The 21,246-nt window shown below is 43.2% G+C and overlaps 5 protein-coding genes across 5 annotated transcripts; all 5 read right to left on the bottom strand.

The window, feature by feature from the left end:
- Nucleotides 1-98: 98 nt before the first annotated feature.
- On the bottom strand, nt 99-3,917 carry BYT42DRAFT_542187 (uncharacterized protein; the record flags this gene model as incomplete). The annotated part of the gene is made up of 7 exons (XM_051565605.1): nt 99-272; nt 346-1,328; nt 1,412-1,926; nt 2,000-2,131; nt 2,173-2,207; nt 2,372-3,830; nt 3,859-3,917. 7 exons carry the CDS (start codon nt 3,915-3,917, stop codon nt 99-101), a joined length of 3,357 nt encoding a protein of 1,118 aa, XP_051428541.1.
- An 856-nt stretch (nt 3,918-4,773) lies between these two features.
- Nucleotides 4,774-8,966, bottom strand: BYT42DRAFT_609767 (armadillo-type protein; the record flags this gene model as incomplete). Its single annotated transcript, XM_051571307.1, has 16 exons — nt 4,774-4,901; nt 4,968-5,141; nt 5,217-5,333; nt 5,395-5,543; nt 5,616-5,728; nt 5,794-5,883; nt 5,962-6,689; nt 6,769-6,877; nt 6,935-6,985; nt 7,058-7,365; nt 7,424-7,569; nt 7,662-8,189; nt 8,250-8,408; nt 8,497-8,635; nt 8,734-8,815; nt 8,877-8,966. 16 exons carry the CDS (start codon nt 8,964-8,966, stop codon nt 4,774-4,776), a joined length of 3,111 nt encoding a protein of 1,036 aa, XP_051428540.1.
- Nucleotides 8,967-9,839: 873 nt separating this feature from the next.
- On the bottom strand, nt 9,840-12,362 carry BYT42DRAFT_553021 (T-complex protein 1 subunit eta). Its single transcript, XM_051566439.1, has 7 exons — nt 12,306-12,362; nt 11,853-12,006; nt 11,656-11,762; nt 11,468-11,593; nt 11,341-11,393; nt 10,291-11,258; nt 9,840-10,225 (listed from the first exon to the last, which is right to left on the bottom strand). Exons 1-7 carry the CDS (start codon nt 12,315-12,317, stop codon nt 9,984-9,986), a joined length of 1,662 nt encoding a protein of 553 aa, XP_051428539.1. The 5' UTR covers nt 12,318-12,362; the 3' UTR covers nt 9,840-9,983.
- A 939-nt stretch (nt 12,363-13,301) lies between these two features.
- Nucleotides 13,302-14,613, bottom strand: BYT42DRAFT_487088 (adenine(58)-N(1)-methyltransferase non-catalytic subunit TRM6; the record flags this gene model as incomplete). The annotated part of the gene is made up of 6 exons (XM_051563771.1): nt 13,302-13,441; nt 13,511-13,773; nt 13,841-14,016; nt 14,081-14,194; nt 14,258-14,396; nt 14,465-14,613. The coding sequence occupies 6 exons, from the start codon at nt 14,611-14,613 to the stop codon at nt 13,302-13,304; spliced, it is 981 nt and encodes a 326-aa protein (XP_051428538.1).
- A 1,589-nt stretch (nt 14,614-16,202) lies between these two features.
- Nucleotides 16,203-18,769, bottom strand: BYT42DRAFT_553014 (uncharacterized protein). Its single transcript, XM_051566438.1, has 2 exons — nt 18,014-18,769; nt 16,203-17,851 (listed from the first exon to the last, which is right to left on the bottom strand). The coding sequence occupies exons 1-2, from the start codon at nt 18,605-18,607 to the stop codon at nt 16,658-16,660; spliced, it is 1,788 nt and encodes a 595-aa protein (XP_051428537.1). The 5' UTR covers nt 18,608-18,769; the 3' UTR covers nt 16,203-16,657.
- Between the last annotated feature and the right edge of the window lie 2,477 nt (nt 18,770-21,246).

The raw sequence follows: 21,246 nt of genomic DNA, 5'->3' as shown, positions 1-21,246 counted from the left end.
GGGGGGGGCAATAGAGAGATTCGCGATGGTCGCAGGAAATGGATTTCTTTTTGGCAAGGGAAGGGACCAGAGGGTCGTTTAATCAATGATTTTTGTTTTTAGAATGCCTTTTTGGCGGTCTTGGACTTCTTTTTCTTTTTTGACATTTTGAGAATGCGAGCAGTGCTGTGCTTTGTGTATAATTCGGTGGCCTGGGCCAAAATGGTATCGTAAGCGTCCTGCAAGTCGAACTTGGTGCAAAACTTTTCAACATTTTCACTCGGAGGTGAATCCTAAGGACAAATGCAGTCAGTACTTATACGAGCTTTATATCACTTCCTTTTTTTCTCATCAAGATGACTGTACCTCGTAAAGAGTGAGATTCTGCAAACCATGGTCGGGGGTATTAATCTTGAGGGTAACGATTTTTTTGGATTTTGAAGTTTCAGATTTTTCTTCGCTGCTGGGTTCAGCAGTGGATGCGCTTGATTTTTCTGATCGTGTGTCGCTACTTGGGTCAACAGTAGATGAGCTTGATTTTTCGGAACGGGTATCGCTGTTGCCCAAATGGTCTTCAATGATGTCGTTTTTCTTGGGTATAGGAAGAACGGTATCGTCCTTGGACGGTGCCGGTGATTGAGATTTGCAAATGTTGTTCTCGCCGACAGGGGAAGCAGAGTTGGATGCGGAAGCCTCCTTTTCGGGAATATTGGATGCGATTTGGTATTCTTGTATAGCCATTGTGTGATTTTCTTTTTGTACGTTTTGTACGTTTTGGACTTGCTCGTAATCTATGGCGGGAATATTGTCGGGTTGAGGGGTGGCAGGTGACAAGTGCTCACACTCGTCCTTAGGGACTTGGAGGGTGTTTCTTTTTCTTTGTTGTTGGCCGTCGTCTTCATCATCGGCATCATTGTAAATGGTAGTTTCGGGGTCCAATTTATCAGCTTCAAAGCTGCCAATTGAAGCAAATGAGTTGAGAGCCTCCAAAATCTCAGAATTGAAGGTGATATCCAATGGTGCGGCCTTTTGTAATATGATTTCCCTGGTATCGATGAGAAGTTCGGTCTGGGATTCGTTGTCGGTGGAGTCCAGGGCCGCAGCAACCACTTCGTTTTGTTTGCCATCTGCTGAATCAGCAATCCAATGCTGCCATTGAGTTTGCGCCGCATTTTTCACATTCATCGGTTGAAATGAGGGTTTTTGCATGGAGCGCTTTTTGCGCAATACGGGCCTAGAGAACCGTTTAGCCTGTCTTGAAGTAATGGTGGATGAGTGTTGTTCCGTGGCGATCTTCGCCCAGGCTGAAGCATATGACATCTGCTCTTTGACGGTATCCACTACATGGGCTGATATTAACAAATAAAGAGAATCCAAAGTAATTAGTTAGGTTCTTCCACTTTTCTCTCGTGACGCAAAAAAAAAGACCAACCTTGATGCCATGCTTCCATCACTTTGGCTTCATTAACATCACGTGATTTGATGTTTTTATTGGAAGGATCGTCAGTGTCAACGTCGCAACTGCTTTCTGAGCTGACGCCACGATCGGTGGTGGATTTATCGGTCCAAGTGTGGTTGGAACGTTGCTTGCGTGAAAACCGGATGACTTTGGGCGGTTCATCTTGCACAGGCATGGCCGTGGAGGCAACGGTTGGCAATTGTTTCCATTGCGTACTGTTTACTTGTTGCCAGAAAACAGTGTTCCTCTGTTCTTCGAGGACATCGGCTACGTACCCAAGCGTTTTATCCCATGGTACAAACGACTCTGGTTCTCCCCAGCTGTCGATAGTTTCCGAGTCACTGGATGCAGAGCGGCCAAACTTTTGGGTCAATGATTGCGGCGAACTGGTGAACATCAACATTTGCTCCTCGTCGTCCATATTAGGAACATGACCACCTCGATGATCTTGATGATGGATTTTGGGCGTGATTGGAATCGAGTTGGTACTGCCAAATATACAAAAGATTAACTAGGTTAAAATCACGGTTCGGCGTCATCAATTTTTGTTGAATATTATACCTGGAGGTGCCTGTTGTGGAACGTTTGGACTTGGAGCACGCTGTGTCTTCCGATGCACTATCCGCTGAGTGGTGCGCTTTGGACTGATCATAGTCTGCATTGTACCACAGAAAGAAACCGACAAAATCAGCACTTTAATCCATTGTATCATAAATCCAATATAACCAACTCACCCAAGGAAGACGAGGAGGAAGAAAAGGTGCTGAAACTGTACGGATAATGATTGACCGGCCTCGTGTTTTGATGCGAATTTGATGAGGAAACATGAGGTCTGTCATCTACAGCTTCCTGCAAAAGTTGAATCCGGCATAAGTCGCTCTAGTTCTTGGCATCCTTGATAGATGGTGTTTGCCACATGTTGTATTAAATTACCTGAATGCTGTCTAGTATTTTCATCAAGGCTGGGACAGTGAGCATGAGTTGTTTTGCGAGTAGGATGAGTTGAGCACTGGTGAGGAAACGATCAGGAGGTAGAGGCTGAAACCCAGCAACTTGATTGGGAACATTGGAAGCGAGCGCTTGGATGCCCCTTCGATCCATAACGAGACGAGCAAGGGATAGGGAAGACGAGTGAGATTTGGTGGAAGCAAATTCGGCCAGTGAAGATTGAAGAATATCGTCATAACCCACGAGATGCAAAGATGCGAAACCGTACGGAGCTGCAACTGTGCAAAAATGGACAACATGTTCAGGATTGATGGCGCCACATGACTCGATATGCAGCATTTGTATGGTCTTGTAAATCAATGTCTCGGAAATCAGATGCAGGATGGCACTCGTGATGCGCGGACAACGACTGAGATGGAGTGTGTATAGAGATGATGTGGCTCGGAGAAGGTAGCCTAGTGACCGATCACTGGGTTGACCGCAGTTGTGGAGAGCCAAAGTGCGCAGCGAGGTGGAATGGAAAGCCAGGTAACGAAGATCATCTTCACTGACATAGAAATTCTCCAGTACGAGCTTGTTCAGGGTTTCGGAAGCCACGTCTGTACGTTGTTCTTCGATTCGATGGCTTGTCAGTGGCAAGGGCTCGGCATCGGCCATCGCATGGATTTCCAGCTCCGACAGAAATGGGCATAATTCGAGGGCTGAAAACAAAGTTTGGATGGTAAGGTAGCGCACGCCGCAGAGTACAATTTTGCAGAGATTCGGGGAGGCTCGAATAAGCCATTCAATATGAGTATCACGGACATGGGATGCTTCAGTGAGAGTGACCGACGTAAGATTTAGCAGGCCGCCGTTGCAAAGAGCGGAAAAGGCTGCGAGCGGCATTCCTGCGAGTGACAGATGCAGATGTTTCAAGTGCTGGCCTCTGGTGGATAAAGCATTCATGAATTGGAGTGACAGAGAACTGATTCCGTCGAGCCTCAAGGATTGGAGACGAGTCAAGTGCTTGGACCCCAAGGTGAACGGAGGCGCTTCCGCGTTGTAGCCGACAATGTGAAGCGCGTGCAAGTTAGGCAAGAAACTGGCCATTTGTTCCATGCAGACGGGTTCCAACTGCCAGCCATAGACAGTCAGTTGTTCCAATTTTTCGCACAGACGTGCCAAGGTAAGTATGATTTGGGGACTCGCTAATGTGGATTCACGCATCTTGGCATGACGGTCGATAATGTCGGTCAAGGCGGGCCAGTTACCGGTGGGACTAGGACAAAGTGGCTGGATGCATAATGAAAGGTGGCGAACCGATAACGCAAGGCGCCTTTTGGAGCGAATGATATCGAGGAAAAGACGAAACGATTGCGGGCGAGGAAACTGGGGTGCTTCCCAAAGCACGGTGGTGGCGGCGGCGACCCAATGCGGATGAATACGACAGGCTTCCCACTTATCCCTTTGCGATGGAAGAAAACGACAGATACGTTCCATCAATGCATTCGGCAAGTTGAGGAACCCCTTTTGCTCGAAATTCAATAGCCATGATGAACGTATATCTTGATCTGATAAATAATGCATTGAAACACTTGTCATCAACCGGAAACAACAACCGTCTTGGTGGGCTAAATGCGCTTTTCAAATGAAAAAGAAAATAAAAAAAAGGGGGTGAAGAAGCGCAACAACTGGGAAGCGACAATTGGGGAAGCCACTGTGCGTTTCCCCGAAACGAAAGTGAAAGAGATTGAAAAATGGGAAAAAAACAACTTTGTAAAGAAAGAAGAAAAAAAAAAGCTTCAACGTTACACTTGCCCTCCTAATTTAAAATAATCCTTTTATGCCTCCGACAGGTCCGTTTTTTCCTTTTCCTCTCTCATCCTATTAATCAACTTGAAAATGCAGTCCCTTTCTTTGTTGCTTTTCTTCGTTTATTGTTGCTTCCTACAGTCTTTGGTCCTTCAATTGACCGTGGAAAAGACTCGTTTTTCACAAGGCGTCTACTGATGACGGTCCACGTCAATACATGGCTGTACCTAAAATTGGAGTGACCGTCGATTCGCTTCTCAGTTAGCAAAGGGTCTACACACAAATAGCAGAGGTGACTTTCAAAACGTATCTCTCTCTCGCGCGCGACAACCCCCCCCCGCCCCCTTTCAACCCCTTGCCCGTCCATTTGTTACACAACTCAATATGGCCTCGCCAAAAACCCCTATTTTTTCATTTTAGCATTTTAATAAGCAGGTTGGATTCAAGAGAAATGCCAGAAACAACACCCGTCATAACCAAAAAGAAAAAGAAAAAGAAAAAACAAAGCACCAGTAAATGGATGGATGATAAAGTGACCAACGGTCAATACGAATAAAAAAAATTAAGAGCAACGCAAAATCTCAGTGATGCTTAGCTTACAGTGTTGCCAATTGCTGGCGCTGTTGCTCTGCTTCTGACAACACCAGCATAATACAATTTTGTTGTTCATTGTTCAGGTCTTTGGTCAACACCGCATAAGACTCTGGACTGTGTTGTTGCAATCCTGTAAAATTTTTCATCATGTGTGAGCGTTTTCCCAAGTCGGGTTTCTGTTAATGGTTGCACTTACCGCGGAAAACTTCCTCAAATCGGACATACGGATTAATCTCATCCAAAGGTGATTCAAACAGGATCTCTTCTTCAATCTCTTCCTCTTCATCGAAATCAGAATCACCTGATTGATTAGAGGCTTGCTGTGCCAGATATTCCAGATACTCATTGTCCTCGTCTTCAACGTCTTCGTCTGCATTACATAACCAAGAATATCTCAGCTCTATCTCTTATCATCCATATAAACTGTTGGCCAATGTCTACTTACCCCCATTGTCCTCCGTATCGTCGTCTCCTATACTACTGCCATCATAGCCGCTGAGCTCATCGGCTAAATCACTTTCATCAAATCCATCGCCATAGATTCTCTCCAGATTTTCACGATCTATGAGCCAAATCTAATCAGTACCAGTCTAATAATGAACATCTATTGCAAAGCCCCTTACTTTCCACCGCTTTCGGAAGGGTTTGAAACATTTGAACAATGCTCGTAAGGATATGAGACCATCCGGAAACCAAAGACGCAGGCATCTGTTCCGCAGGTACCTCCAAAAGACTGCATAAGGCTACAATCACCAATTTTTTGTCGTGCACTCTTCAAGAACTCATTGTCAGTTCTAGTTGACAAAAAAAACTCCGTGGGATCCTTTGGTTTTTTTGTTTTTACCTTGAGAATCGGTCCAATGTGCCGAACCATAGATTAAAGAATCCTTGAGTCCAGCTATTTTCTTCCAGCAATCGTAACGTTAACACGGGATTATAGTATAAGCAATTGATCACCTATTCCCACAGTATACATGAGTTAACTCTCCATCAATCTCGGTGGCGCTGTCATTTTCGCTTACCACTTCAAGGCAGTGCACTTTAAATTCAACGGACTTCATTGATCCGGTAAAAATGTACTGGAACGCCAAATTCAGGAATGAGGAAACGTGCTAGTACAAAAGTCTCGCATTAATCATTTTGCTCCCTTGTTTGTCCTCGCTGTCATTTTCATTTTCTTGTCCTCTTACCATATCAATTTGACCGCGGCAGTTCAGTAACATGGATTCCATCAATTTGCAAGCGCATACACGATCGTGTTCGGACATATTATCACTCTTCATAACGGTATCGATAATATCAAACATCATAGTTTGAATATTCTGATCCGCCACAAAGATGTCTCGACCGTACGAGATATAGTTATCCAGCGGTGGAAGCATTTCTTCAATGTAATCGATGCCAGATGTTTTGAACGCCCGATAAATTAATGGAAACACGCTCCACATGGTGGGCGTGACACGCTTGGCAGAGAAGGTGCATGAATCAATGATTTCAAATATTTCATCGTACAGATCAATGATGGAATTTTCCAAGGTGTACGTAATCACCGGCAAAAGCGCGTTTTCCAGTTGTTGCAGTACTTCCGGTGTGCTTTCCAAACTGAGGATCAAGGTACCAATGGTCTTCAATACACCCATCGCCGCCATGGTTTTATCGCTTAGCTCATCCACATCTCCGTTGAAAGATCCCGCTTCGTCAAAATGTTGATGATTCGCTTGAGCAAGATCCTCCATGATTCGTAAAAAGGTATCACGCAGCTGGGTGCACAGTTGCACCGCAAACGGAGTTAATTGTTCGGCAAACACTTCGACAAATTCTTCCATCACATTCGCCAATGTATCCACGTCAATTTCATTGGTCAGGTTTAACAATTCCTGCATGATAAATGGTAAATGAGGGACCATTGCTTCTCGAACTATCCACATGGCATCAAATTAGAAAAAAAGTTATCAGTAAAAACATCACCATCCCGATAATGCATTAAAGCAACTGACCACTTTCATGGCGAATCATGGGCTGCAGGGCTAAAGCGGCCTGGATTTTAACAGGTAATTCCGGATCACGCAAGCAGCCAAGAACACTCTCGTACAACGTGGCAAGATTCTGTGGATGGGATGACGGTTAGCATCTACCGTTCACAGCGGGCTTTTATGTTTTTACCTGTTCGCTCGAAAAATCCAGGTCGCTAAAGTGGCGAGAAATGTCACATGCCTAACCAAGCCGAGAGGCATCCACCATCAGTTTTTTTGTACATGATTCCCCAACACTCATCATCCCACTTACTCTGGCTCGCAAGAAATTGAATCGACTTTTGAACTCGGGGAAAACGTGAGTGACAAAAAATGGTTCCATCATGCCCGCTACGGGAGATTTCTTCTGCAAAATCTGGTACGACAGGCAGCCAATCATGCATAATGCACCATCTTTGTCTCTTCCATTTTTCTGTTCTTCGGGTGTTTCGTGATACTTGTTCAGCACGTTATTGATGAAACCCAGAATTCCCATAAAAGTGAACTTTTTACGATCGCGCACAAGATCCATCAACATGTTTCTCGCACTCAGTTGAGGTGAATGGAAATCTTCCAAAGGATCTATGAATCAGCGATGAGTCACGGGGAAAATAATATCATGAAATGAAAATGGGCTTACCTCCTTTCTTGTGAACGTATTCTACGGGATCTTCGTTCCACAGCGCCTCATCTTCGGCAGAAAAGCACAGTTGAGGGTAGATAAAATGAGCGACCAAGGATTCCACGTGAGGTTTCAGGATTTGCCACGTAATTTTATGCTTGATACTATAGGCGAAAAAGTGAGTCATCATGTGGGTGATTGTGCACATCGATCAGTGCCATTAACTGTCATGGGTTTTTGGTGGAGCCATGCGTACCTGTCTGTGAAAAAAGCGGCAATCAAAGCCAAACATTTGCTGGGAATCCAGATTTCTTTCTTTACCCAAGCGTCCACTTGTCTCAAATACGTGCGCAAGATATTAGGGGCAAAGTTGTTGACAAAGTTCTTGGCAAAGCCGGTATACTTGTTCGCACTGGGAGGAAGTAGAGCTGGATTACCGTACTTGCTGAATAAACGATTAAGGCAGTGATAAGCCCACTTTTTGGTTTTCCACCACTGGAATTTATCGCGGTCGTGCAAATTAGCCGGCAAAGCTTCCCATGGAATTGGTTTGTCGACTAGTTGCAGGAACAAAGTGCCCCAAGGGACGAGAGACGATGGATCCTGTAGACATTTGGGCATATCCACTTGGATACTGGAATGGTAAATCTTCAACGCCAACTTTAATATTTCCGCGGCTTCCTGAGTATCTGACGAGATCAAACGCGAACAGATGGCCTGAACAGAGTTAAAAGTCAATTTAACAATCTGTTGTAGAGGTTCGCGTCGTTCCATGGAGGTCCATCTAAACGTAGCCCGATGAATATTGCAATCTATCCACTGCTGTTGAACAACATTTACTTACTGATACACTTTCACGACTTCTCTCAAAGCCAGCAATCCTACGTAGGCCAGTCGGATATCAGATGAGGTCAAAAACTGATCCAATTCTTGCACAAATGTTCCCCACTGATCAGGGAAATCATGTTCCAGAATCGTGTTTAGGGATGACGTGAGTTGAACCCTACGCAACAAAAAAACGCGTATTAATGCAGCCTGATCTACCATCTCATTCCTAGATGTTTCTTTTCATTTCCAAGACATTGACTTACTGCACGGCTGCGGGGGCGGTGACCAAGGCTTGAAGAATGGACTGCTTCACGGTACGTCGGTCTTCGTCGTTGATTGGATTGCTTAAATCTTTTTTCTCATCCCACGCCTTATTGATCCGATTTTTAAAATAAATGGCCGCTTTATAACGCTGCATTAATCCTCATGCTTTATATCTCTCTTTCCCTCTCTCTTTCTCTCCTCTTTTTTTTTCGTGACAAGCATTCCTGGACACTTACCGGCTTGACGAGCGCCTAATTCCAGTTCTTCAGAAGCGAGAATCTGCAACACAATAGGAAGGAAGCCATTGTGGGTCTCCACCTAACACGACGGGTCAGCTCATTCAAGTATGAAAAAGAAAAAGTCTTGTCATTGTGCTTACACCTCGAATGTTCAACTCAGCCTGTTTATGCACATTGGGGTCGGGATGGTAAGTGGCGACAAAGAGTTGATAGACGGCGTTCTGATCCATAGTATTTATATAAGCGCAAGGGTATCCAGCAAGGTATGTGTGTTTCGCTGTCTATGCACGCAAGAAGAAATAACACGTATCAACAAAAGGTGCACACGAAACGTCGCGACAAAGTGGAAAGGCTGAGGTAAGGCAAACCAAAGCAGGCTCAAAAAAAAAAGAAAAAAAAAAGCGTCTGGCTTGGTCAAAACAGCAAAAAACACACTCAGCAGATGCGTTCGGAATTTGAAACTGAGTGACTTTTTTGTTGTGGTGCCTGAAGTCCACTTCAAGCAGCGCTTGTAACAAAAATAGTGCGGGAACGACTAGCTGGCAGGCGTCAGTATATTGTTGCAGTGATGAAATAATCGGTAACTTGTTCGTTTTGAGCAAGTGTCCAAAAAAGGAGCAAAAAGGTCGAATAGCATGGACATGAAAGCTACTTTTTGCAAGGTCAAAGCATTGGTTCAAGCTCGAAAAATAAAATGCTTCATAAGCTCTGGCGGTAAGCTGAAAAAGAGGAACGACTGCTGGTGTTTGGGTTCTCTTTTAGGAACATAGATTCCCCTGTTCCTGTACACTTTTTGCAGCGTTTGATAATTGGCCCTTGTGCTTTCAAGCCTCTCCGCCTTTTGTTCGCTTCGTTTTTGACTTCCGTCTGCTTTTTTGCGTTTGTTGTATTCTCTGTAGGATGTAAGAATGGAGTTTAACGTTCCTGACTAGAGCCACAGCGTTACTTTGTATTTCGTAGACAGTCTTAGCTTTTGTGCACCTTTATCCCCATGACCTTTACATTTCCCACACGCGCCTGCGTAAAAAGACGGCTACAGTCTACGGTAAGATCACACCAATGTGCAGTTTTGCTGTAGTAACCAACATTGTCAAATATACATATTAGTCTTAACTCTGCTTTGTCTGCCAAATAATTTTAGTGAAAACTGTATTTTGAAAAAAGGCGATATTCACTGATTGGCTTTTTTAGTTTTTGGGGATATTACGCAAATTAGAGAAAAATCCTGCACAAGACAAAAAAAAAATTTATCGTCTTGGCATACCACGGCCACGTCCCATACCGGCTGCACCACCACCGCGAGGCATGCCTGTACTGGGCTTCTCGCTCTGAGCATTCTTCACAGTTTCATCCACAGACAGAATTAAGCAAGCTGCTTCGGTAGCAGCAGCAATAGCATTGGTCTTCACCAGCGCAGGCTCCCAGACAAAAGCTTCAAAGTTGTCTGCAATCGTCTCGTTATTCACATCCACACCGTACCATTGTCCGCCTGAGTTAAAAACCATGGGTTAGTTGATGCAAAAAGACACACATCATGAGCGTTAAAAAGGTTACCTTGTGCGTGTGTCATTCTTAATCGGTTAAGGATATCTGTTGCATCAAAACCAGCATTGTCACAGAGTTGTCTTGGAATCACTTCGAGCGCTTTAGCAAAGGCGCCAATAATCAGCTGCTGTTTGCCTTCAATGGTACGCGAATGGACACGCAAGTATTTGGAAATTTCCATTTCAATCGCACCACCACCAGCAACGACCCAGTTGTTCTTGATGGCACGTCGTACAATCATAATAGCGTCATGCAACGATCGTTCCACTTCAGCAATAAATTGCTCAGCACCACCGCGGAGGATCAATGTACATGTTTTGGCTTCAGGGCATCCCTCGAACAGGTTGAATCTTTCACTACCAATTTGCTTCTCTTCAAACGTTTCACAGTGACCCAAATGCTCGGGACGGAGGTCAGAACAAGTCGACTGAATCGCACCACCCACAGCTTGAATCACACGATCCATATCATCCTTGGTAACGCGACCAGCACAGAAGATGTCACGATCCGCAAAGTATTGAGTAGCAAGATCACCAATGGGCAACTTGGATAAGACCACCTTGGCACCGCTGGCCACAATCGCTTCGAGTTTCTGGAAAATAATTTGCCATTCGGCATCGACAATGGCTTGGTATTCTGATACTTCTTCCACACGCACTTCGGCATTATCTTTCTCGGCCTTGAGTTCCAGTTCCACGTTGAGACACAAGATGGAGGGATTTTTGAAAGACTTGGGCTGCTGTTCGAAACCGGCATAAGAGAAAGTTTTCTTGAAAGCAACACCATTCACAAGCATAGAATCTTGCATAGCACCACCAGGAACACGCTTAATACCGATCAAACGTTCGTTCAAGCTTTCTTGATCCAACATCAAAACAGCATCGACCACCATCTTTGTAAAGAAATCCGTTTGAGAATAGATTAATTTCGAAGACATAGCCGTGGCCGCACATTTGGTCAAAAGATCACGGAATTCACTAGCAAAAAAAGGTATGAGCATAAAAAAATTGATTTCAAAAAAAAAAAAAATCAGAAAAAGCCATATCACTGGATACTTACACTTCGTTATCCCGATCAACCTTTACAGCGAGCTCCTTGACCTTGGCAGTAGCCTAAAATAACAAAGATCACGGGTTGGTTTCATTCATTTTGAAAAATTTAAACCTTTTTTCGTTGTCCAACATACCAACTGAGCAGCCTTTCTGTACCCCTTAATAATGACGTGAGGGCTAACGCCTTCTTCAATGTAACCTTTCACTTCCTTCAAAAGTTCACCTGCCAACAGAACCACACTGGTCGTACCATCACCAACCTATGCTACAGTTAGTAATTCGGCTGTCGAATTTTGAAGCTTCACAGCTTTTTCAAACATACTTCGGCGTCTTGTGAACGAGCAATATCCACCAAGGTCTTGGCTGCAGGATGGACGATATCCAGCAACTTCATGATAGTAGCACCATCGTTGGAAATGGTGACTTGACCTATATTCGTAAGACAACATTGACTCGAGATTAATATTTGATTGTCGTTGGAGATGAGCTACCATGTCAAAATAAGTGTGGACATTTTACCTCGACCATCGACCATCAGTTTATCCATGCCTCTGGGGCCCAATGTCGTCTTTACAGTATCAACCACGGCAGCACATGCGTTAATGTTGGAAAGAAGTTGTCCTTTGCCTTGCGAGGTATCGGTGCCTTCTTTCAGCAGAATGATTTGTGGTTGCTACACGAGAAAACACAAGCACGTTAGTCGTCTGTCTACCGATGAATGACCTAGATGAGGCCATAATCTCGTCGATCTCGTGAACATCCGTTTGGCCAATCGTTCATCATCATCCTGCATCTCCTCCAAAGATTCTGTGACACCCATCAGGATGCTGTCAAAAACGATAAATGACAAGTTGGCCCGAACAAACAAAAAGATGCCGCGTTCTAACCGCAATGCAATGGATGTTCACATCGATGCACGAGTCGACTCAAGCGTAGGTCCTTCCTATTCTGTAAATGCACTCATGTATTTACCATCATTGACATGGTCGTTCAACTGACAGGTTAAAGAAGAAAAAAAAGCTTTCTGCGCCTACCGAAAACCTTGACCAAATTTTTCAGAGACCACGCGGCCGAGAAGCAGCCTCTCCGAAAACAAATGCACGTCACTTGCTGACATTGAAAATGCAAAGGGTTTTTGACAACGGATTATCTGCACACGTTCCTGCAATCCCACAAAAGAAGGTATTCCTGCAGTGAGTCGTGAAAGATATCCTTCAGCTTGAGCATCTTCATGGCGCATTGTTAAACTACAGACAACACTTTTCATTCGTGTATAAAATGTGGAGTACCTGGAACACAGACTCTTTTAAATAAATAAATAAATAAAAAAGAAAATGCAAACGTTTCATTGAGGGGAGAAAAGATGCAATAAATGAGATGAGCATAAATGGAGAAGATCTAGTGCAAATTCAATGACATGATATATTATTGCTCTATTTTATCACTGGTGTCTTGCTTGGGTGTTTCGGAGGCATTTTTGTTTCCAGCGTCTTTGGCATCATTGCGCGGCTTCTTGTTACGACGACCGCCAGTATCATCTTTGTTTACCAAAGAAAAGTCAAATGGACAGTCAATTACACGAAGAGCCGACAGCAGGTAACCGCCACCAGCACTCATGGTCATCTCAGGATGAGTACGACCCGGTAAAACCTAGAAACGACATGCAGTGAATATGTTGATCGTATGGTATGTCTTGGCCAATCACGCTTTACCTGATATTGACGTAAACTGCTTTCGGTGATATCCGCATTTAGGAAATCGGGGGACTTGCGCATCCATGCTGCGGCTTCCAATAAGACCTCTTTGCTGAAGCTGTATACGACGATAGGTCGTGATCCCAACACGTATTTGAGCAGGTTTTCAATCACGGATTTGGGGGTGTACGGAGAGGACACAATCAAACTAAAATCAGGAACAACCCAGTTAATGAAACCGAAAGCTCTTAACAACGAATAAAATAATCAAAACCTACCCATCGAAACCACCCTCCAATAACAGTTGACGAGACTTTGTCTTTGTTTCGTGCATCTTCTTTCGTCGCATGTATCCTTTTTGTTCATCAATACTCTTGCTATTGAACTCTTCTTCCGTCAATTCTTCCCATGGATCTGTATGATACATGACACTGTGTAAGCTCCCTCTAATCCGACACATCATAAACCAATTGAAATCTTTACCATCAGGAACCTGGGGATCGACTTTGGACAGTGGGACGGTATGAATTGTGGAAAGAACGTGTTTCGAAAAGTTCATGTATCGCAGGATATCATAGTTGTGGTTTAAACCTTCATGAAGGCCAACAATGGTGCCGTATCCACCCATACGTTCGGCAGCCGCGGCCACAATCAAGCCTTGTGTATCATCCACCACCAACAATTTACCGTTGGATCGTACATTAGCCAAGCCTAACAGTTGAGAAAGTGTATCGATGCGGAGATTTCTGTGACGAGTAGGCCACGAGGGTCAGTTTGGCAAATATCGTTTTTGGGTTCTTTCCTGAAACCTACTTGATCTTGTCGGGATTTTTGTTGAAGAAATATTGGGCAATATTGTACATGGTGGGACGAATGGGCGTGAACACTTTCATAAACTTTTTCTTCTTTCGTAAAATGTATTTGGCTTTGGAAAATTCGGTCTTCTTGTCGAATTCGGCATGAGATGCCACCATTTTCTTGATGATTTCCTAAATACTCCCAATGGTTAATGTGGTCGATCTAATATGTCATAATTTGCGTGCTTGTTTGTACCTCTGCGTCCATGTTGCCCTTGAGTCCCTCCTCTTTCAATTTTTCGACCTCTTCATGCGTCAGCTTTTGCACCGATGTATCATCGACGATTGTCTGGTTATTTGCCGTCGTTTCCTCTATTTTATGTTTCCGTAAATCAACAGCACGTCCCATATTCATGTAACTCGACCAATAAACTTTACCAACAATGGAAAGCGAAAAATTGCGGACAGGACGAATGCTGCCTTTGTCGTCGTAAATCTCGTACGAAACACCAAATGGCTGATCAATCAAGTTGTTCGCTTGGAAGGTGCCGAATTTGCCCAAAGTGACTTGTCTAGATGGACCATAGTCAGCATCAGCTTTAAAAAGATCCACTGTCTGGGGTGGTTGAGAGAAACTTACGTGTTTGGCTTCAAATTGACCATCTTGATATTGCCACTTGGCATTTGAATCAAAACATTCTGAAGTTTTTGAATGTGGGGAAATTCCTCGGTAATATCGTCTTGAGTTGTTGTTACCGGAACAACCGTAGGTGCAGAAATATCAGCCATGGTGGGACAAAAGAAGGAAATAAAAAGTAAGTGCGATGTCGATGAGGTCTTCTCCTCTCAAACCAAGCTTTCATGCTTTGGATGCAAGTGGCTTTCATGGCACGAGTAAAGCGCGTCACGGTTAACTGAGCCTCATTTTGGGATCACCGAACTGCCCAATTTGCATTGATTCTGGGTTTGAACGAACAAAGCATGAGCCACTTGATCCTCCAAATACACAGAGTCTAATCACATCAAACCGAGCAGCGCTTCACGAATAAGCGTTTGTAATCACATTTATTCCGATCTTATATAACAAGAGTACGAGGATATACATCATTATCCCCCATTCTCGTAACTCAAATGTCATTAAAAAATATCCTTCCTCTTGCCAATTGTCTATCGTCCTTTTAGCAAGAACTGGACACTCGAAACTGCAACAACTGATTCCCTACCTAGTTACTTATTATACATACGAGCAGGATTGGCTTGTTCAACTTTTTGTTGAGGCATGAAATTACCACCGCTGAGATCAGAATTTTTTCATCCACCACCTGGGTGCGTACATGGATACCGGAAGCTATGGAGCCTTACTCGGTTCTGTGTCTGAATTGCTTGAAAGCGTGAAGCATTACCAAAAGAAAAGGAAAATAAATAGAAGGTCTGTGATCAAACATAAACAAGGCCCGATGAAGAAGCTTCCGACAACACCAACACGTAAAAAGAGCCCTCACTCCTGTATTTAGTATTTCATCCAGCAATCCCTTACATATTCTCATGATTATTTACATAATGTTCCTTTGTAAATCATTTGAAAATAAAGCATTTATTCATTGCAAAAGCGCAGCCCTGAACAAAAAAAACAACGGATCATCGAATTCTGCACAGAAAGACTGATCTCTTGTATGATCACATTGCATCAGCATACCGTTGCGGAGGGAAAGGAAACAAAATATCGGTCGTTGCCCGAATGCAAGGTGTCGGATGATGTTTGGTTGGGTTCGCATGGGGGATTGAGAGTATAAACCTGAAGTGAAGTGCTGAGCGGATTAGAGCATTGGAAGGAAGCTTATTGTTGTTTCCATGGATACTGCATCCTATTGCTGATCGAGGGTAAAAATAGATGGCTGCATGGACCATTCGTTTTTTTTTTTTTTTTACGGAAACCAGAGATTATCGACAGAAACATGCAAAGATTTTCCGTGCGCATAACCGTGATGCATTTACCCATTCATTTTTCCTGCACTGGACTTTAAATGTTTGGCAAATAAACATATCAATTGAGGGTTCATCCTACTACTCTTGCATATCCTTGGCTTGCAGCTGATAAGGATCATATGATTCAAAAATAACTCAATAGGCCATGAATTCATACATGTCTTCCAAGGCATATCCGTTGATTTCAAAAAACATCTCTTGGAGATAGATACCGATAGATGAATGGGTAGCCTATATTATGTCGAGACAAACAACCGTATCACTCTTTAGTATACTTTTTGGAAGGGTCAATGCATGAGGCACAGCATTATCAAAAACGATAGAAAAAAAGCCTTATAAATAGAACGACAAATGAATAAGATTATTATTAGCAAAAAAAAAAAGGGTTATCGGGAAAAAAACAAGTATTTTTTTGATTATCATTTTTAAATACATGGCAAACAATAAGAAAAAAGCAAAATGCATACACTTTGATCTTTTTTTAGAAAGGACTAACAATTAAGTCATGGCGATATGTACGTTTTCAACAACAAAGGGTAAAAAAAAAAGGGGGTGGTGGAAGCGATTGGGGAGAAACAAAGGAAAAAAAAAAATCACAAAAATAATAACAGAAACAAGGAATAAAAAAAATTACGACCAAGATAATAGAAAGGGCTGGCATAAAGATGTTTGCATAAAGGATTGGATGGGAGACGAAAAGGTGTTTGAACTTCACGAAAAAAGAGGGTTGAGGATGAAAATGGATTGATCTTGTAATTTTTGGTTTGAATGGTCAACATCAACGGTGGCGGAGGATTCAATATACCCTTTTTGCATGACGCTCAGGAACACAAAAAGATAACGGCAGTTAAAGGATGTGTGGCTGGTGGGAAAGGAGGTTCAAAGATTGTTCGTTGGTGACGGGAAGTGAGGAAGATCCATCCATAGACTGCTGATAGTGTTGATTGGAAAGTGAAACGAAGGAATAAGCGTTGGAAGGAAGATCCAACGGTCCTGAAGCAGATGTAATGGATGATGCCGAAGATCCAGAAGGTGACTGAGGCACACAATGCGTATTTGTGATAGGCATGTGAGTCAGGGTGTAGGATTGCATGGTTGAACCATTGGATGGAGTGGTAGAAGCGGCGACCATGGCAGCAGCAGCAGCAGCAGCCGCTGCACTCGCCACATCCTGACGTCCGTCAGAGGCGAACTTGTCCATCATGAAATCACCGAATGGCATGGTGGAAGACTGATCTTGCATGTAGTAGTAGGCATTTGCATTGGCCGGGGGCGATGAAGCTGAAGAGGAAGAAGTGGAGGACGAAATGGAAGGATAAGGCACATCGGTGGCGGCTTTCTGTGATTGAGGTAACTCGGTGGCCGGTGGAGGCGTGATAGCCACAGAGGAACAGGAAGATGCCGATGACTGATATTCTTCAGGTTGATCCGAAAAAGGCAAATCGGTACGCTTGTGCAACATGGTATTCGGATATGATGAGGAAGTATAGTCTGGTAAGTAGCAACCATTGAACGAGGAAGGAGCGAAATTCATGGACGACGGTTCGTGGTTGGCCGACTGTTGTGCATAGTAAAACGAGGAGGTGTCAAAAGGAGAAGACGGGGTTGAGGGACCCAAAAAGGATGACGATGAACAAGTCGATGAGGAAGCCACAGCGCAGGAACCAGGATTAGGAAGCTGCGAAGGCATGGACAAAGGATGAGGCATCGTGGTGGTGGTGGCCGCCGCGGCAGACGAGTGGTAGTAGGAATGCGTCATGGATGGCGGTTGTTGCCAGCCTTCATAGGCATTCTTTCTGCAATTCTTCTGCATGACAAAGGTGCCATCCTCGTTCAGTACTGGCTTCACATCGAGAGGCATGAAAGCAATGGGTGGCGTGCGCGTCGTCAGTTCATAAGCGGGTGGAGTCTTGGGCATTCCTCCGCCATCACCGCTGATCGTCGGACTTTGACATCCATTACGTCGTGATATACAAAAAGGGCAATGTCGTACAAAACGCGCAATAAGTTCCTTGGGGATCCAAGAGTAGCGACGCCGGACCTTTTTTTTAGATTAGAGAATGTTATTATTCAATTTTTTTTTTCTTTAGCATGTTTGCAAAATTAATGAAAACATGGAAAGTGGTTGGGAATTGGGACGAGGTTGGGAATAAAGAGGGAAAAAAATCCCAATATTGTAAAATAAAGGAATGGAGGCACTTACCAAGGCTGAGGTTTTATCTCTTCCACCATGATGGGCTTCTCTGTGAGCTCTTACGAGGATATCGTAAATCTGTTCTCGCATGGCCACGGGTTTGTTGTCATGACAGACGATATCTGCGGTTTCGATCGGAGCTAATTGGAACATCTTCTTGACCCAGAAACGGAATTGGGCAGTGGAAATGGCGGTGTTTCTTGGATCCTTCAAAACCTGAAGAATGAGCGAATACCGTTTTCTGCCCACAAGAGCTTTATCCCGTTTTTTGGAAGACAGATTTTGGAGATACTCTTCGACAATAGCGTGGAAATCCTTCGGCGTGGGGTATTGATCCTGGTCATTCAGTATGGTACAGTTGGCCGCCGACGGCGAATAATAAAAGGGTCGATCTGGATGAATCATCATTGGATGATTGGAAGCTGCAGAAGCTGAGGCTGCAGCGGCTGCAGCGGCTGCACCGGCAATAGTGTCGGCACCAGAAGAACTGGTCGTTGATATGCTACTGTTCCTATGTTTCAAAGAAGGATACTGCGCATAGTAACCCCCGTCACCATGTTGATGGTGAGGGTGGGGTTGTGGATGTGAATAATGGTATTCCATTGAACAATAGTACAAATCAAATTAAAAAAAAATAAAAGAAGAATGAAGGTTCTGACAAAAGAAAAAGAGAATATTGAATACAAGTAATGGTAAAAAAACGCGCTGGTAATAAAACAAATTTCTTTTTTTTGAATTCAGGAGAAGCCCAAAAAAAAGAAAAAAAAAGATAAGAGAGGAGGAAGTGGAACAAGACGGAAAAAAAATATAAAAAATAAAAAAGAAAGTAAGAACGTTGAAGTAATAAACGTACAGATAAAAGGCCAGTGCCAAGGGGGTTTTCCTTATTTTTTTTTTTTTTTTTTTTTTTTTTTGGGAGCTGATCTCTGGGGACAAATGGAGCTAAGGGTGCAAAAGAAAAAAAAACCTTAAGAGTAATGATAGAATATATGCTTCTCGGTTTTTTGGGGATAGACAAGAAAAAAAAAGAAAGGGATAAAGAGCCACCCTTTCCACGGTCGAATATTTGGCGGGAAGGGAAAAAAGGAATAACAAGACCTCAACAAAAACAATACAATACAATCAATAAATAGTGGACTCTTTGTTATTAGTTCTTTTACATTATCTTTATATTTCCAATTGGCAAAAAAAAAAATCAAAACAAAACAATAGACCCTTTTCAATTGCTAATTGACACGGCCTGACAAGAAAAAAGGTACACAAAGACACGCTTGTAAAAGAAAAAACAACAATGGACAGCGGCAGATCAGAAGGCATAATGGGTGCGTGTCACCCTTCAAACGGGAAAAAAAAGCACACACCACCAGCACAATGAAAAGGGGGCATTTGTTGGTCCAAAGATGCGGAGCGTGGATTAGACCCTGCTCTGCTTCAACCAGTGTAAAACAAAGTTTAAGAACATATGATCAGTACTATCCGTATTATAAACATATCATGTTCCGTCCTTGGTTCGTTATTATTATTTGGATGCACGTCCACGCATACACATTTCTATTCATACGTCTTACATGCTGCTTGGATGCTTGGATGCTTGAATGGTAACTCCCCTCTTTTTTTTTTCTTTGGCTTCTCTCTCTGTTTTTCCTTTCCGCTCATCTTCCCCCTCTATTCCCCCAAAACAAATGATCCAAAGAAAGAAAGCAACCCCTGCATCATTGTTGCACTCTTAGTTTTCAAGCGCTTGCCCGCCTTTTTTGGCTCTGGTTGTGTGGTTTTTTTTTGGTTTTTTTCATCAAAGCCCCTTGCTTTCGGTCTCCTAAAAAAGCAGAAGCTGATCCTCCCTAATCACGTCGATGGCTACCGGATGTCTCAAACTGAAAGTAGGAGAAAAAAAAAGACATCAACGTTTTTCCAACAGATTATGGAGGGAAAGGCATAGCGGTATTGGTCAGTCATTATTCCTTTTACGACATTGGGAATCTCACTATCACCATTCAGAGATCGATAATTCGCGTATAGAGGAACATTAAAATATGCTTCAGAGTACAATATTTCGAGAAATGTGCATATTTGTCTGTGCGTATGAGAAAATACAAAAAAAGAATGAGCCATAATAATGATAATCACACTTAAAAATAATAATCAGATGGTATCTCCCTTTTCCTTAAACAATGATCTTCGCTTCATTATCATTTGGTCCAGTAAAACCTCATGATCTGTTGTCTGTTCCGTGCTAGCAACCGAGATGGGTGATGTCCTGTAGAGTATCGCTTCACCAATCAAATGATCGCACTGGTCCCAATTACAATGGCTAGACGCAACCCAATCGACAAGAGCAACAACTCAACAAAAAAGGTAACCCCCAGGTCATTTTACAGCGCAACACATCATGTTTTTAATGTTAATTAAGAAGGCGACCCTGGATAACCTATCGTGGTCCCTCGCGACGGGTGTATGGAGATTCATAAAAATCATATTAAATCGGAACATGGGTAAAAGGTAGATTATTTCGATTTAAACAACAAAGCTGCAGGGACGAAGCATGCACCATCAATATATGTTGACAAATCTAAACAAGGGAAAAAAATAAACTAAATAAGTGTAAATAGTATGTGCAATGATGGATGTGCCAAAAAAAAAAGAAGGGAAAAAATGAAAAAAAAGCATGCAGTCAAGAGTCATAGTAGGATGATACGGCTGTCATGCTGGTTTCTCGCTTTCACAGCATGAACTTGTCTCATTTTTTTTTTTTTTTTTTTTTTTTTTTTTTTTGGATGTGACATAAATCGTCGCACCATCCATATTTTGCCTCGATGCAGTAGGATCGGGTTTAATATATGAAAATGGTAAATTCATGACTGATTGGCACCTTCATTCAGATTCGTCGGATTTCGACGATAACCAAAACTGGAAAAGGATGTCAAGATGGTATGCGCACGATGTTTGATACCTCGTTCTAACGAAATGACAATGATCCGTGAACAGGTGTTCCATGCCATCACCACGTAAAGAATTTTTTTTTTTCATTTTACCTTCTTTCTTATTGGCCGGGGGTTGCAGGATGGCACTGCTGGATCGCGAGGAAGCAACGTGAGAGCTTGTTGAATGCATGAGATCGGATTCTGAAAAGCTTGGTCTGGAGGTGGTACCTAGTTATATCATGACAACTTGGTATCAGTCTCACATGGTCCTATCCAGTCAGTTGGTCAGCTGAATCAAAGTGCTTCATCTTACTATCGACA

The sequence above is a fragment of the Radiomyces spectabilis genome (genome assembly GCF_025331425.1).
Source record: "Radiomyces spectabilis strain NRRL 2753 chromosome Unknown BYT42scaffold_1, whole genome shotgun sequence".
Classification (NCBI taxonomy): Eukaryota; Fungi; Mucoromycota; class Mucoromycetes; order Mucorales; family Radiomycetaceae; genus Radiomyces; species Radiomyces spectabilis.
The sequence above is the reverse complement of the archived record's forward strand: the minus strand, read 5'-3'. Positions and strand labels throughout refer to the sequence as shown.